General features: G+C 60.3%; 3 protein-coding genes across 4 annotated transcripts in view; 2 read left to right on the top strand and 1 right to left on the bottom strand.

Moving 5' to 3' along the window:
- Positions 1-27: 27 nt before the first annotated feature.
- Positions 28-2896, bottom strand: INKA1 (inka box actin regulator 1). The gene is made up of 2 exons (XM_056501737.1): positions 2290-2896; positions 28-954 (listed from the first exon to the last, which is right to left on the bottom strand). Exons 1-2 carry the CDS (start codon positions 2734-2736, stop codon positions 85-87), a joined length of 1317 nt encoding a protein of 438 aa, XP_056357712.1. The 5' UTR covers positions 2737-2896; the 3' UTR covers positions 28-84.
- A 258-nt stretch (positions 2897-3154) lies between these two features.
- Positions 3155-9224, top strand: CDHR4 (cadherin related family member 4). Its single transcript, XM_056501736.1, has 19 exons — positions 3155-3220; positions 3731-3950; positions 4023-4185; positions 4265-4350; positions 4467-4562; positions 5008-5111; positions 5184-5320; positions 5401-5566; positions 5657-5807; positions 6110-6212; positions 6404-6619; positions 6699-6838; positions 6914-7061; positions 7135-7337; positions 7422-7561; positions 7640-7675; positions 8650-8716; positions 8810-8840; positions 8967-9224. Exons 1-19 carry the CDS (start codon positions 3165-3167, stop codon positions 9020-9022), a joined length of 2319 nt encoding a protein of 772 aa, XP_056357711.1. The 5' UTR covers positions 3155-3164; the 3' UTR covers positions 9023-9224.
- Positions 9225-10723: 1499 nt separating this feature from the next.
- Positions 10724-14758, top strand: part of IP6K1 (inositol hexakisphosphate kinase 1) — a 36374-nt gene continuing 32339 nt past the window's right edge. For both annotated transcript variants that reach the window (XM_056501408.1, XM_056501409.1), the window contains exons 1-2: positions 10724-10838; positions 11226-11280. The gene's annotated coding sequence lies outside the window, so the exon portion shown is untranslated. The remainder of the gene's footprint in view (positions 10839-11225; positions 11281-14758) is intronic.

Below are 14758 nucleotides of genomic sequence, written 5' to 3' on the forward strand. Positions count from 1 at the left end.
TCCCCTTGATAAATGCTGCGGCGCCCAGACCGTACAAAACGGGGGTTTATTTACAGGGTGGGGGTGCGGGCCGCAGCAGCAGGGCTAAATGTAGCCGATAACGTCGTTGCAGATGATGGGCTGGCGGCTGCGGCTGTTCATCAAGGCAGTGAAGCGGTGGAAGTCCGTGGCCAGCTGGGCGATGTTGCTGTGGGACTGATGAAAGCAGGCGCCCTTGGGCTGGCCCCCCAGCCCCAGCGGGCAGGAGAATCGTTTGGTGGCATCGCGGCCCCCCGGCCGGGCACCGTCGGCCCCCCGGGGCCGGGCCATGCTGGCCAGCTTACGGCGTACATTGCCCGAGAGGCTGAGCAGGAAGGCGGGGGGCTTGGCCAGCCGGCGGGAGGGCTCGGCGGGGGCTCGGCGACGCGGTTCGGCGCCCACCTCGGGCAGGTCCATCCAGTTCTCCACCAGGTCAGCGAAGCAGTTGTCGCCCAGCACCAGGGGCTGCCGGTTCCGGCTCTGCGACAGCAGTGCTACGGTCCAGTCCTGCGTGTCGGAGGGCTCCAGGCCCCGCCACTGCTCCAGGCAGGCGTCCGACGTGGATTTGGGGCGGACACGGTGGGCAGGGGCGGGCGGTGGGGCGGCGGGGCCGGCGGAGAGCCGGTGTGCCCGTTGGCAGGGCAGCAGATGCCGGCGCCGCACGGGCACCTCCTCTTCCCTCCAAGTGCCCCCCGACGCCTCCGAGTACCCCGAGTCGAACTCCAGGCTGCGCTCGCTGGCCGGGGGGGAGCGAGCGGCCGGTCCTCCGCCCTCCTCCTCCTCGCCGCCCGGATCCAGGCTGCAGGCCGAGTCCGCCGCCGAGCCGGGGCGCGGGGCACGGGCGGCCGGTCCCGGCGCCCTTCCGGGGCGGTGCGGTGCCGGCCGCGTGCCGTGCATGTGCGGCCGCAGCGTCGGCCCCGCGTCCCGCCGGCACCACTGCAGGGAAAGGGCACATCAGCACGGTTGTCGCTACTGCTCCCAGCCAGCGCCGCGATCCCCCGTCCCACCCTCCTCGGCACCCCGCGCCCCCCGCCCCGGCTCGGGGGGGGCTTCGCTGGCGCAATGGGTGTGCAGCAGGGTGCGGAGAGCGGGGCGCAGGTCCCGGCTTGCCTGCAGCCCCGGGCCCCGCTTTCTTGCGGCTCCTGCGCGGAGCCGGCCGGCGTGCAGCGGCTTGTCGGGTGAGCAAGCAGGCACCCAGCCCCGGCCGTGCCTGCGGGAAATGACAGAGGGCCACGGCACGTAGGAGCGGGCGCTCCACTGCCCCCCCCCGACAGCCCCTCCAGTGCCCCCTTCTCGGTGGGAAGGCAAGCAGGACACCCCTCCGGCAGAGTCCCACTCGGTGGCACGGGGCCCGCGGCAGCCCCATGGCACCCGCGGGTGCTGGGGTGGGGCTCTCCCCCCGTGCGTTGGCAGGCCCACCCACCCACCGTGTGCCCTCCAGCTGGGACACCCCAGGTGACGTCAGGGTGCAGCCAGGCCAGCGCCAGAGGCCCGGGCCCCCCCAAACACCAGGGAATACAGGGGACTAAGACAGCCGGGGCTGAACGGAGCACGGCCGGGCGGGCGCTGAAAGGGACTGCTGGCTCCCGCAGCCGGGCCGCTCCTCGCTCTTGAATTCCTATTGTCTGAACCCAAAAGCAGGGTGTTACGTCCGCTTTCCTTTCCGCGCTGGAGTCGCGGGAAGCTGAGTGTGCAGGAGGGATTGCTTCCAGGACCAATAATTCTGTCCCTTCTGGCTGGCCCTGACAGAGCTGCTGGCAGGACTGTCCTTGCCCCTCTCCACGTCCCCGTCCCAATCCCTGTCCCGCTCCCCGCTGGCTGGGAGCCTCTCATCCAGCCCTAGTGGCAATGTGCCACACTCCGAGCCGCCCAGTCCCGCCGCTGGCCGGGAACACTAGGGCAGCCGGTTGTGAGGTGCTGGCTAAGCATGTGGCAGGCCCAGGAGGGCCGAAGGGCCACCCTGTCACCGCCTTTCGTCGGGACAGCCCAGGTGGGCGGCAGGGTGGCAGCTCCGGGGGGACGGTGCTGCTGGCACCTTGACAGCTGGACCCTGTGACCGCTGGCCACCCATGCCCCCACACCACCGGTGTCCCACCGGGCGCCCACGTCCCCCACGACGCCTTTGGCCTCGCGTGTAATGTCACGGCCTGATGTCACCGGCAGCTCCGGGACGTAACGGCAGCCCCGGGACGGCGGGGCGCAGGCACAGGGTCCCGTCCCGTCCTCTCCTGTCCCGTCCCGTTCCCTCCCGGTGCCCGCGGCGGCACTCACCCGGTCGGCGCCGAGCTCGTCCGGGCGGGCGTTGTGCATGCCCGGTCCTGCTCCCCCGGCGCCGCTGCGGGCCCCGCTCCCAGTGCCGCCGGTGCCGGTGGCGGAGCAGCAGCAGCAGCAGCGACAGCTACAGCGGACGGAGCGCCCGGCCGTGCCCGCCGCCTCCCGGCGCTGCCCGGCGGCCCCGCCCCGCCCCGCCCCGGCCCGGCCAATGGGGCCGCCGTAACGTGAGCCCGGCCCGCACCGGCACCGCCGGCCCGGGACCCCGCCCCGCCCACGGACCCTCCCCGCCGCCCCGGGGCCCCGCGCCGGGCACCACCCGGGCACCGCCGGGCCAGGCGGGATCCGTGTCCCGGCGGGCAGCACCTCGGGCACCGGGGGTCCCGCAGCCCGGTATGCCCCGCCGGGAAGGAAGGCAGCCCCGGTACAGGGCCCCGGCGGACGCATTCCCCCTCGGCACCCCCCGCCACCGGGCTGCCGGAGCCGCTCTGGGCGCTGGAGGAGGGAAGGGAAGAGTGAACCTGGGCGCAGCGCCCGTTAATTGGGAACTAATAGCGTTTAATGGGGAACCCGGGAGAAGTGGCACTGGTTTGCAAATGAACAAGAACACGGCCAAAAATTACCTCCCAGCTAATTTTCCCGGTTCCCGAGCGTGGCGCGTGGTGAAGAAGCGTGGGGTGGCAGCCAAATCCCAGGGAGCTGCGAGGGGGTGGGAGCGGCGGCGTGCAGAGCTGGGCGCACAGGAGCCGTGCCCTGTCCCTCCCCTGGCCGGGACGGCCACCAGCGGGTGGGGATGGATGGCGTGACGCCGCGCCGGGGTGGTGCCCAGCACCCCTGGCAACCCGCTGCGGCTTGTCCCAAACACCCAGCGAGCCATGGGCATGCACAGACACCTCACCTTCCTCCTCCTCAGCCTCTATGCCCCAGGTAGGTGCTTCCAGGTCACAGTGTTCGGGGCATCATTTGCCATACTCTGGGTGAATGACTGAGAGGAAGCGGACAGGGGAAAGGCTCGGTTGCTCCCACATTCCTGGGACCCACCCCAAGATGGGCAAAGGGATTGGCAGCTGCCTGACTGGGTTGAGGTGGGGAGGGGGCATCACAAGAGCATGCTCAGAGCATTGCCCAGGTGTCCTCAGGGTGTCCTCAGCATTGCCAGGATGTTACTGGGCTTCTTTTGGGCATCACTGTGGCATATCCAGACACCACTAAGGTTTCATCAGAGCATGGGACAGAGGGAACTCTGGGGCCTCCCCAGGGCATTGCCAGGACACACCTGGCAGGCTGAGGTAACACTCTCCTCTTTTCAGGGACTTTCGTCAGAGCAACAGGTAAGAGTGGGTGTTTTGGACCCAGCTGTGCCTGAGAAGGAAACCTGTGCCTGCATTGGTGCTCAGGTGCAGGAGCAGAGCTCCATGAGCAGAGCTGGATGAGCCATCAGTGGTTCCTGGGATCTCCCACCAGTCCTGCCTGACTTGCCACGTGTAGTGGCCCTGAGTGAGGACACGGTGCCAGGCACCCGCGTCGCTGAGGTGACAGTGTCCTGCAGCAACTCAAGCAGCAGTCCCAATGTCACCCTGGATAGCATCGAGCCCGACCACCCCTTCAACTCCATTGCCATCAGCTCTGACCCCACGGATGCCACCACATTCCGGGCACAGGTGTGGCTGGGGAATAGGGAGTGTGGCAGGAGCTGGCAGGCACCCTGCTGAGTGACTGTGTCCCAATGGCAGGTGACACTGCGCGCTGGGGCAGAGCTCGATGCCCGCCAGGTGAACCAGTACACACTGATCCTGCGGGCTGCTTGTCCTGGTGAGGATGAGGTGGAAGAGCGGCTCTTTGTCCAGGTGACAGCAGGGCATGTGCTGCGCTGTGACACCCCCTTTGCCAGTGCAGGTAGGAGACAGGGGCACACGGCAGTGGGGGCTGTGGGTGCCAGCCAGCACCAAGCTGCCACAGCCGTGCTGTGCTCCAGAGGGTGATGTGGTGCAAGTGCTGGCAGACGTGGCGCCCCGGACACCCCTGTATGCGGTGCTGCCACAGCCTCTCGGTGGACTGACGGTGAGTGGCAGCTTCCTGGGGGGCCACACCCCCATAGAAGGGAGCAGCCTTAGAGACAGTAGAACCCCAGGTATGGAGGAGTGGGACAGGGGTTCCCATCACCCTGCTTTCTGCAGTTTAGGCTCCGAAACCACAACACACCACTCGTGCTCACCCGCCGGGGCGTGGTGCTGGCACCTGACAATGGGTTTGACCCCAGCAAGAACACCCAGGTGGGCACCAGCAGCCTCAGGCTGGTCACAGTCACCTCTCAGTTCACGGGGGCTTAGCCTCTCCCTGGCCACAGCTCTCCACATCCGGCTCTCCCCATTAGGCCCCTGTCTCCCCCGGACCCACAAGTTCTCCAGCCTTGTCCCCATCACCTTCTTCATCTCAAATCCTGTCCATACCTTCATCACTGTCTGTATTCCTTACCATTCTAGTCTCCATCTCATATTCATCTCCGTCTCCACATGTCTTTCCTGCTCCATTCCAACTCCATTCCTACTCCAAGCCCCATTCTCATCCCTTGCCCCCTCTCCTTTGTCTCTGTCCCATCCCATTTCTATTCCTGTCCCTATCCCTATTAGGAGCCTCATCCCTGTCCTGTCCTGTCCCCATCCCCATTGTTGGTGCCATTTGGGGCTGTCCCACAGCTGCCCTGGTGCTGGCCCACAGATGTTCAGGCTGGAGATTGAGGTGATGGATCGTCATGGGCACAACTGCAGCGGGGCTGTAAGGGTGGAGGTGCTGCCGTCACTCCGTCCCCGTGTCACCTTCCTGTGAGTAGGGTTGAGCCAGGAGGGGGGTGCTGGTGGCACCAGGCTGTGCCACAATGCCCACTTTGCCTGCAGAGAGCCACAGCGGGCTGTGACGGTGACAGAAGGCATTGGCCCCTGGGAGTTGGTCACACAGGTCCATGCCAGAGGCGACAATGTCCGCTATGCCATCCTTGCTCCTGTGGCTCCTGTGCTCTTCACCATTGACGAGGGTGAGCAGGGCAGCGGGGATCCCCAAGGACGCCCTGTCCCTGTCCCTGTGCCCAGTGCGAGGCCATGGCTCCTCCTGCAGTGACAGGTGAGATCCGCAGCACCCGCCGGCTGGAGCTGATCCGTGCCCACCTCCTCATCCGGGCCTACAACGCGCTGCATCCCAACGACCACGCCACCGCCACGGTCAATGTCACCGTGCGGGGCACAGACCGTCAGGCACCAAGATGTGTCCCAGGCATCTTCGTGTATGGTTCAGGGGGGAGCGGGGTGCATGGGACTCTCTGCTGCACCCAGGACATGGGACAGAGGCTGAGCTGCTGGCTGCCCTGCCACAGGTCCCAGGTGCCCGAAACGGTGTCCCCTGGCAGCATCTTGGTGACACTGAGGTGCACTGACTCCACCAGCACTGATGGGTGTCTGCACTATGCTCTGGAGGGGCCTCCCTCCTCCCGCTCCCACTTCTGCATGGAAGGGCCACGGCTGAAGGTGAGCAGGGCTGTGGGCAGTGCCCAGGTGGACAGCAAGCCCAGCCCCCAGAGCTGGAATCCTGTGGAATGTGGAAAGTGGAATCCTGTGACATGTGCTGTCATGCCAGGTTCTGGGTCAGGGCTCCTCAGGGCTCCCTGCTCCCCAGGGCCTGCTCATTCTCCTCGCTTGCTCCCTCCTTCTCCTCTGGCATCGCAGCTTTGTGGGATACCCTGGCTTTGTGGGATATTCTGGCTCTGCAGGGCATCTGAGCTTTGCAGAGCACCTCAGCTCTGCCTGACACTCCCCTTCTGGCTTGGCAGGTCAACACCACCCTGGACTATGACTCGGAGGCCATGGCTGTTCTGGGCTTCCAGTTCACAGCCACCATTGTGGTGACAGTGGGAGGACAGCCCCTACAGAGCAGTGAGTGCCCATCTCCCTAGGATGGGAAAAGACCTTTCCCAATCTCCAAAACAGTAGACCGCAGAGGAAACATTCCTCCCCTGCTGGCCCAGAGACGCTACCCCAGGGCTGGTGCCTCTGTCCCCATGTCACCCAGCCCAGCACAAGCTGTGGGGTGGTGCCAGCATGCTGAGCAGCTGTGTGCCACACAGCTCGTGTGCCCGTGCTTGTGACGGTGACTCCTGTCAACGAATTCAGACCGGCGTGCCCCAGCAGCGCCACCTTCACCGTGCCAGAGACAGCTGCTTTCGGCAGCATCGTGGGGCGTGTGGCTGGCACTGACCGCGACTACCCCCTGGACAGCCTCGAGTACAGCCTGGAGGGGGGGTCTGGCCCTGCACAGCCCTTCTCCATTGACAGGCGCACTGGTGAGCACCCGGCCCCTTCCCAGCCCCTGCCACACCCCACGGCACCTCCTGGTTCCCAGCAGCTCTCGCCTCCCCACAGGCGAGATCCGCGTGGTGGGACCGCTGGGCTCCCAGCAGCAGAAGAGCTACAGGCTGGCGGTGCGGCTGACGGACACCCACCATGACCTGGACCCAAGGAAGAGGCAGAGCCGTCTGTGCGATGTGTCTGTGCGCCTGCAGGTGCGGGCAGCCCCCGGGTGAGCTGTGGCGGGTGCGATTACTGCGGTGCCCTAGCGCTTCCCCCGCCCCTGGCAGGCTGTGCCGGACCAGCTGCCGGTGTGCATCCCCGAGGTGCAGGAGCTGCAGATCACGGCCGGCTCCCCGGGCAGCCGCCAGCCTGTCACCCGCCTGCTGTGCCACGGCAGCCCCGACAGCGCCGCGCTGACTTACACCATTGTTGGGGGTGAGGAGCGGCCAAGCCGCGGCACAAACCAGCCCTCGCCGTTGTGCGGCACTGAGCAGGCTCTCTCGTCCAGGCAATGAAGATGGGCGCTTTCGGCTGGAAGGGAACACCCTCGTCTTCCTGCCCAGTGCCCGAGCCGAGCCGCGCCCCTTTGTCCTGCTGGTGGAGGTGTGGGGCGGCTCCGGTGCCCGCCGCCGCAGCACCGTGGTGGCACTGGTGGTGCGCGTTGCCCCCCGGAGCACCCCGGTGCCACCCAGCAGCAGCACCCAGCACACGGTGAGCAGAGCCCGCTGACCAGGTGGGGCTCCAGGCTCCACCCAGCCGGCCATGGCCCCTCACCTCACTCCGCTGCCTCCACAGACGCTGCACAAGGAGCCGCTGGTTGTCATGCGGACAGAGGCAGTGTGGCACCCACCGGCCTGGTTTGTGGCCGTGCTGACCATCTCTGGTGCCCTGCTGCTGGCCACCCTGGGCTGCACGGCCTGGAACCTGCTGTGCAGGTGAGCCCCAGCCCACCTCACGGCATGCCACAGTGGGCAAGAGTAAGGGTTCACTGCTGCCTTCTGCTCCTCCCACAGAAACCGGGCCCCTGGCAAGATGTTCCTGGCCAAGAGGTGAGTGCTATATGGCCAGGAGCGTCATACTGGCAGTTATATTGTCCTTGCAGGTAGCCAGGGAGACGCAGTACACGGGGTATGTTTAATATGCATTTGGCCATGGCTTGCTGTGCTAGGGAGCCCTCTCTGCCCGGGGCAAGGATGCAGCCCTGATGGGAGCAGAGAGAGCAATTTGGCCAGTAGACAGTGATGTCAGTGGCCAGGTTGGGGCACAAACTCTGCAGTGGACAGGGTGGGATGGCACAGTGCTGGTGCCAATGTCTACTGCAAGGCTGGGTGCCAGCGTTAGGGCTGAGGTCACTGCAGCTCACCAGGGGAGCCCCTGTTTGGCAGGGGTGAGCCCCATTTGTCAGGGAAAGTTCCCAGCGAGGAGATGAGCAGGCTGCACAACCCTGAGAGGTTCAGTGATGGTGATAGGTGACAGAGGAGAGATCCTGAGGAGATGCTAGACCAGGCTGTGCCAAGTGGAGAGCAAGGAGGAGAAATGCAAGCCCATGGGCAGGATAACAGCCATCCCCAGTGGCATAACTGCCCCGAGGTGATGCATAGCTGGATCCTGGTTCATTGGTAAGGCTGGGGACACAGTGCTTGGTGACACTGGGTCTGTAGTGACCATGCAAGGGAGAAGATTCAGGCTCAGCCCTGTGGGTGGCCTGGCAGCTCCCCCAGCACATCATCCTCCAAGCACAAGAGTGATGTGTGCCAGCACATGATGAAACAAATGGATATGATGGCAGACCTGCTTGGTGCTCAGGCACTGGTGAATGGTGATGGTATTTCGGGGAGCACAGCCCTGTCACAGTCCCCTTCTGTGCCAGGGAACAATCAGGTAAGTGGATGATGGGCTGAACAGGGTGCAGCTGGCAGGGCAAAACCTGGCTGGCAAGTGGCTCCCTGCAGCGTCTCTTGGGGTTGAGGTCAGTAGCCCATCACTGACAAGCATTCCCTCCTTTCCCCTCTTCCTTCTGCAGCTCCTGGGATGTGGTGGAGCACAGCAGGGGCAAGGAGGAGCAGGGCCACCCACATGCTGGCAGCCCAGTAAGTGTGTGGCAGCCAGGGTGGGTGCCCTTCCAGGGAGGCAGGAAGAGCCCTGTGGCCCTCAGAAGCCTTTCCTCTCTCTCCTCCACACAGGGGCAGTTTGATGGCCATGCTCAGGACCCACGTGAGTGCTCTGTCCCACAGCCCCAAAAGCAGCCCTGGGTTGTGTCCCCCAGGCAGAGGGGTCTGGGGACAGAAGAGATGGGGACCAGGCCCGTGGGGCAGTGACTGAGTGCTGCCTCCATCTCAGGCAGCGGCAGGGACTATCTCTTCACCAGCGAGGCTGGGGCTCAGCATTGGATCTGAAGGGGCTGGATTGATGAGGGGCTCTTGTGACCCACAGCTCCATGTGGGCAGTGCTGGGCAGAGCACCGGGCACTGCAGACAGCTGGTGTGGCCCCCGAGGAGGACACCCATCCTTTGTGGCCAGACCTGCTGCACATGGGGTGCAGCCAGACCCTGAGCCGCCTCGGGCAGTGTAGACCTAATAAATGATTTCAGGGATTGCACACACTGCTGTGATTGCCTTAGGGAGTCCCTTAGGGCCGTGCTACTGGTGGCTGTCCTGCTGTGGTGGTCATTAACACTGTCTCGTCAGTGGTGTAAGTGGTGTGACCCAGGACAAGGATTGGCAGTGGGCTCGGCACCGCGAAAAATATTACGAGAGCTTTGGCCGAGTCTGCTTCGGTCACAGAAGCATCTCTGTAGCCTCTGGATGTAACCCAGCCGGGGCATTCCTCCACAGGGAGGTTATGTACGGCAAGAAAACTCAACCACGGGAAATTTTGAGCAACTTTTGCTCCAAGTCCCGCGTTCCCCTCAAGCTCTGCTTTGTTACAGCGCTCGCAGGCGCAAACGGGTGCGATGAGCAGCTGGTCGGTAGAGGGGATGGGCTGATAATTGGGAGGAAAAGTGAATTAGCGTGGGTGCAGGTGAGCGGGACCCCGCAGGAGCAGGCTGGGAGCGGCGGGAGGCTTTGAAGGCGTCAGTCAGCGGGAGGTGGGAAACCGGTTATTTGAATTTCAAAGGAGCGCGCCACGGGACGCCTGCCTGGCAGCTCCCGGGGAAATGAAGCTCTGGCGGGATAAGAGGGAAGAGACTAATTTGGGGAGTAGGTGACTAAGGGGAGGGAAGGGGAACAGGGACCAGCCGTGAAATTTCACAGTGAGAGGGGTCATCTGTGTGACTTTGCCTGAGGGTCCCTTTCGCCCTGAACCCACGGGAACCGTGACCGTTCGGGAATTTAACCCTTTATGGTACCGGAGTGATGCGTGAGCGTGTCCCATTGGCGAGACCCCGGTCGGAGCGGCGGCCGGAACGGGATGCGGAGCGGCCCTGGGGGCTTATGGCGGGGAGCTCTGAGTGTGGGACGGCCGGGTGTGAGTTTGTATGGGGGAACACGGAGTGCAGACCGGCTGGGAGTGGGTTCTGATCGGGGAGCGCCGAGCTGCCGGGGTGGGTTCTGACCGAGGAGCGCGGTTCAGAGCCCCGAACTGCCGGGGTGGGTTCTGACCGAGGAGCGCGGTTCAGAGCCCCGAACTGCCGGGGTGGGTTCTGATCGAGGAGCGCGGTTCAGAGCCCCGAACTGCCGGGGTGGGTTCTGACCGAGGAGCGCGGTTCAGAGCCCCGAACTGCCGGGGTGGGTTCTGACCGAGGAGCGCGGTTCAGAGCCCCGAACTGCCGGGGTGGGTTCTGATCGAGGAGCGCGGTTCGGGCGCGCCCAGCACGCGCGGGCCGCGCCCATTGGCCAAGCTCCCCCCCTTCTCCGCGGGCAGCCAATGAGGCGGCGCTGTCCGCGAGAGGGCGGGGCTTTGGCGGGCGTCACGTGTGCCTAACGTGCGCTGCCGTCCTCGCTCGGGAAAGGGCGGGGCGGCTCCTCGCTTGAGCGACACCGAGTTTGACCTATGAACGCCCAGAGAGGGCCGCCGTGGGGCGGGACTCGGGTGTTGATTGGCGCGCAGGTTGGCGGGGCGGGCCTTGGACGGCGCGGTTGCTATGACGGCCAGCGCCTGGCTCCGCCCGCTCGGGCGCCGCCATCTTGTTGTTGATTCGAGCGGCGGGGAGCGGCGGCGCTGGGGCTCTGCGTTTCGGTGTCCCGGCCGGGCAGGCAGCGCCGGCCCCGGTGAGCCGCGGCGGGCGGGGACTGCCAGACTGAGGGGCGGGGGGCTGAGCCGAGCGCGCTGCCGTGAGGGGAGATCCAGGTGCGGCCCCGTGGAGGGAGAGAGGGTACACAGGCACGGCCCCGTGAGCGGCCGGGGTGAGGGGGCAGCGAGCACCGGATGGGCCTGGAGTGGAGGGTCCGTGTACAGCCCCGTGAGGAGGGGCTGGGGGGATCGCGGTACGTCCCCGTGTGTGTGGGTGAGAGCCGGGCGCTCTCCCCCGCGGGGCCCGCCTGGGGCACGGCCGGGGCGGGGTTCCCCGGGCTGGGCAGCGCGGTGCCGGGCAGGGCCGTGCCCAGCGGGCAGAGCGAGCGTCCCCTCCCTTTGTGCCCTTCCTTTCACTTCCACAGGAGCTGCGCGCAGGAAGGAGCTCGGCAACCGCGGCGGTAACATGAAACCAACATGGTGAGGAGGCTGCTGGGGCTGGGGGCCCGTCCGTGCTGCCCCCGGCAGGGAGGGAGGGAGGGGGTGGGTGGGAGCGCTGGGGACACCCGGAGTGCCTGGCAGTGCCCTGAGATGTGCTCGTGGGTCTGCAGAGCTGGACCGGGACCAACCTTCCCCGGGGTTTCCAAGGAGGGGTTGAATTAGGGTAGGTGGTACCGAGTCCTGTTAATTTTTTAACTACTCTGAATTTATACTGGTCCCAGGGTCCATATTGCTTCATTTTTAAGCTCAGCATCAGCCTTCTCTATTTTTTTTTTCTTCCCTTTTTCTCCTGAGAATATACTTTAGTATTTGCTACGTTTGTCATTTCAACCTGTCTTGCTCTGTTTTTGCTCCATCCTCCCTTCAGGTTCAACTGGCTTAACTTGGTATTCAGAGCTTCCAGAGCTGGATTCAATAATTAGCTTTTGCTAACAAAATACTGAATGGTGGGGACTTGAGTCTCTGTTCATTCTTAATGTAATGTGATCAGTAGGGCTGTGTAAACATAGTTAGTAGTTTGTCTCACAAAATAATATGCAGTAGGATCTTGTGAAACTCTCATTGTAGTGAACTGTCACCTGCAGCTGATATGCTAACATTTGTGTGTGTGGTCAGACTTTTGATAGGGAAAAATAATGGTGTCCTTGTTGTTTGTCACTGAACTAAGATTCTGATTTCCTTTTAATAGAAGTTCTGTCAGGAGCTTCAAAGTGTTTTAGAATTAGGTGTATCAGTTATTGCATGTTGTCACTGTAACCCTAAATAGGTCTTTCCTAATCCCATGTAACAATTTCTTATTGTTTAGATTGTGAAGTATTTTTTCTAGGTTAATTTAGCTCTGGCCTAAGGTAAGTGCTTGTTTTGGATCTGGAAGGAAGGTGGCAGGTTGTGAAAAGAATTTGTTTCAAGCTCTATAAAGCAGGATAACATTGAGCTGCTTTTTCGACTGCATCAAATTCTTGTTTTGTCAGTGTTCTGAATTGTCCTAATGCTAATTTTTCATTTTCTTTCTCAGAGGGTGTTTCATATCCTCTTAGTTTTTTCAGCACAACCATTTCCAGGTGCATGTATGAGCAACCTATGCTATCCTGGTTAGAGCTTGTTAGTCTGATCTGGAATGTCCTTTTTCATGGCCTTGCCTTTGCTTCCTGTCTAGTAAGGACTTTTGGGAGAACAGGGGAAGTGATCCTTAGCTCCTGGAGGGGGAAGTTGATGTATACAAGGTTATTAGCATTGGAATCTTTGATGGAAAGAGTAGGATATGCTGATGGGACACTTTCCTGAACCCTCTGGTTTTTCATTAGGCACTTTGTGGCAGTTTTGCATATTTTTTGTGTAGAAGAAGAGCAAGTGACCAAGATTATCTGTTGAGATGAGAAAGGGGACAGTTTTTAAGATCTGCTTCTGATCACCAGTTTCACGTTCCATGTGTGGTTTCACAGGTACTTCAGCTCATGTAAGTATAGACTGCAACCCATAGGAGGTTCTTGCCTTGTTGCTTGTGCCTGTGCAGGTGAGAACCAGAGCTCCCTGACTTACAGACTGGAAAAAAACTGTCTGTTTTTCTACCCAGCTTTGTGGGTGCTTAAATAATTTTGCAGGTGCAAGGGAAATGGGCCTGGGGCTGGTGCTGGAATGGGGTCTTATCTGAGTTCAGGGTAGTCTGCAGTGTGACTGTGTAAGAGTGTAATGTAGTTTTACATTATCTATTTTCTTGTATATAAATATAATTTTAAACCACATTTTTACATATATTTAAAAATAAAATGGAACAGTAGTGCCCATTCTTCTCTCCTACTTCTGTGAATCATTGTATGCCTCATTGTCAGGTTGACAGCACTGGGCATGTCCTTCTTATAAAAATATTATAGAAGGAGAAATTAGATGTGCTTTGAGATCCCCTCTCTTGGCACATTGGGCAAGTCAACTGACTTGGAAGTTATTCTGTCTTGCATTGCACATAGTGAAAAGTCAAGGTTAGAGTAGCAAGCACTCAGACGTCCAAAAAGTGCCCAGGCTAGAGTAGTACCTGTGCCCTTAATCAGCTAATTGGCCTTTTAAACAAGTATTGTGATTTCTTCTTAATCATGCAGTTGCATGCTCTGTTCATCCCATCTGAGCTACCTGGTTTGTTTATTTCCTTTTGTCCCACAAATATGGAGCTTATTCCTTTTGGGTAAAATGATCCAACTCTGAAATGTGACCTTGTTGAGCTTGACTGGTGCAATGTAAGGAGCCCTGTACAAGCCTGGGGCTATTTGTTGACCATCTGCTTACAGGGTGCAGCCTCTTTGGTCCAGTGGATCACCAGATGTTTGTAAAAAGGTTTGATCACTTTTCAGATTTCAGTTTTTAGTTAGTTTCTCTATGCCTGAAGGTTTGTGTGGATCTGGTGAATTCTGGCTAGCACACTGGGTGTGAGGTGGCACTTGACTGTGCTTTCCATTGGGATAAGAAATGTTTGTGCTGAGTTTGAATTGGATATCCAGAACCTATGCTCTAGAGGAGGTATGTTTCTTCCATCTGTGGTTTAAATGGAGATACCAAATCCATGGGAAATCTAGCAGAGGCCTTGGTTATTGCAGTGTAACCCTGACACTTCACTTGCTGTAGATTCCCCCAATCTGTCCATCAGGAATTACATGTTGGAGATGTGAGCATCTTAGTGGAGTGTTGATGCTGGGATTTGTAGTCTCAAACTCAGTATTGACAAAAAGCTACAACCTAATTTGTTTACTCTGGTATTTGACAGTGTCACATTGTCAGTTTTGGTGCTGGGCAGGGTTTAGCATTGAACTTGACTTGCAGAGTTTGTGTGTGGCTCTCTGCTTGCTTGTTTATATAATATGACATGCCTAGGAACAATTTCTTTTATTTCTGACCTCTCAGTCTTTGAGAGAGAATGTATCAAAACCAAGTCTAGTAAGTAGAGAGGGTCCCTAGTGAGCTCTGAAATGGGTGAGCTTGAGAAAAGGAGAAAAAGAAAAGAAAATGCGACAGAGCCCTCTGCTAGAGTCACGTCAAGTATTTGTGTTACGTGCTGTAAACTGAAGGAGCCCTTCAGCTATCTGGAGGAGCACTAGCAGTCTCCCTCATTTCTATTCCTGATGTGACAGGAATGCAGAGCAGGATGCTGGCCAGTGTTTAGTATCAGGTTTGTTGCTGGTGCCATAGGGGTGGTGGGGGGAGGAAGAGGAAGTGTGTGTGTGTGCGTGGCTGCTTAGTTTCTGTTTTGCAGGCATCGCCTGTGCGCAGTGTTGTGCCGTTCTGATGTGGCAGCAGCTGTTATTTTTGGCCTTCCCAGTGTGCTGTTCGGGTAGATGTGCTTCCTAATAGATGCAATTCTCTTAATCAGTGTGTTGGGCTGCCTGTGCTTCCTGTGCAGTCCAGGCTGGTGTGAACCACTCTGCAGATGGTACTGAGGTGCAAGTCCTTTGCCTTCATTTATTTCCACAGG

This window comes from Oenanthe melanoleuca, chromosome 12 (genome assembly GCF_029582105.1).
Source record: "Oenanthe melanoleuca isolate GR-GAL-2019-014 chromosome 12, OMel1.0, whole genome shotgun sequence".
NCBI classification, from domain to species: Eukaryota; Metazoa; Chordata; class Aves; order Passeriformes; family Muscicapidae; genus Oenanthe; species Oenanthe melanoleuca.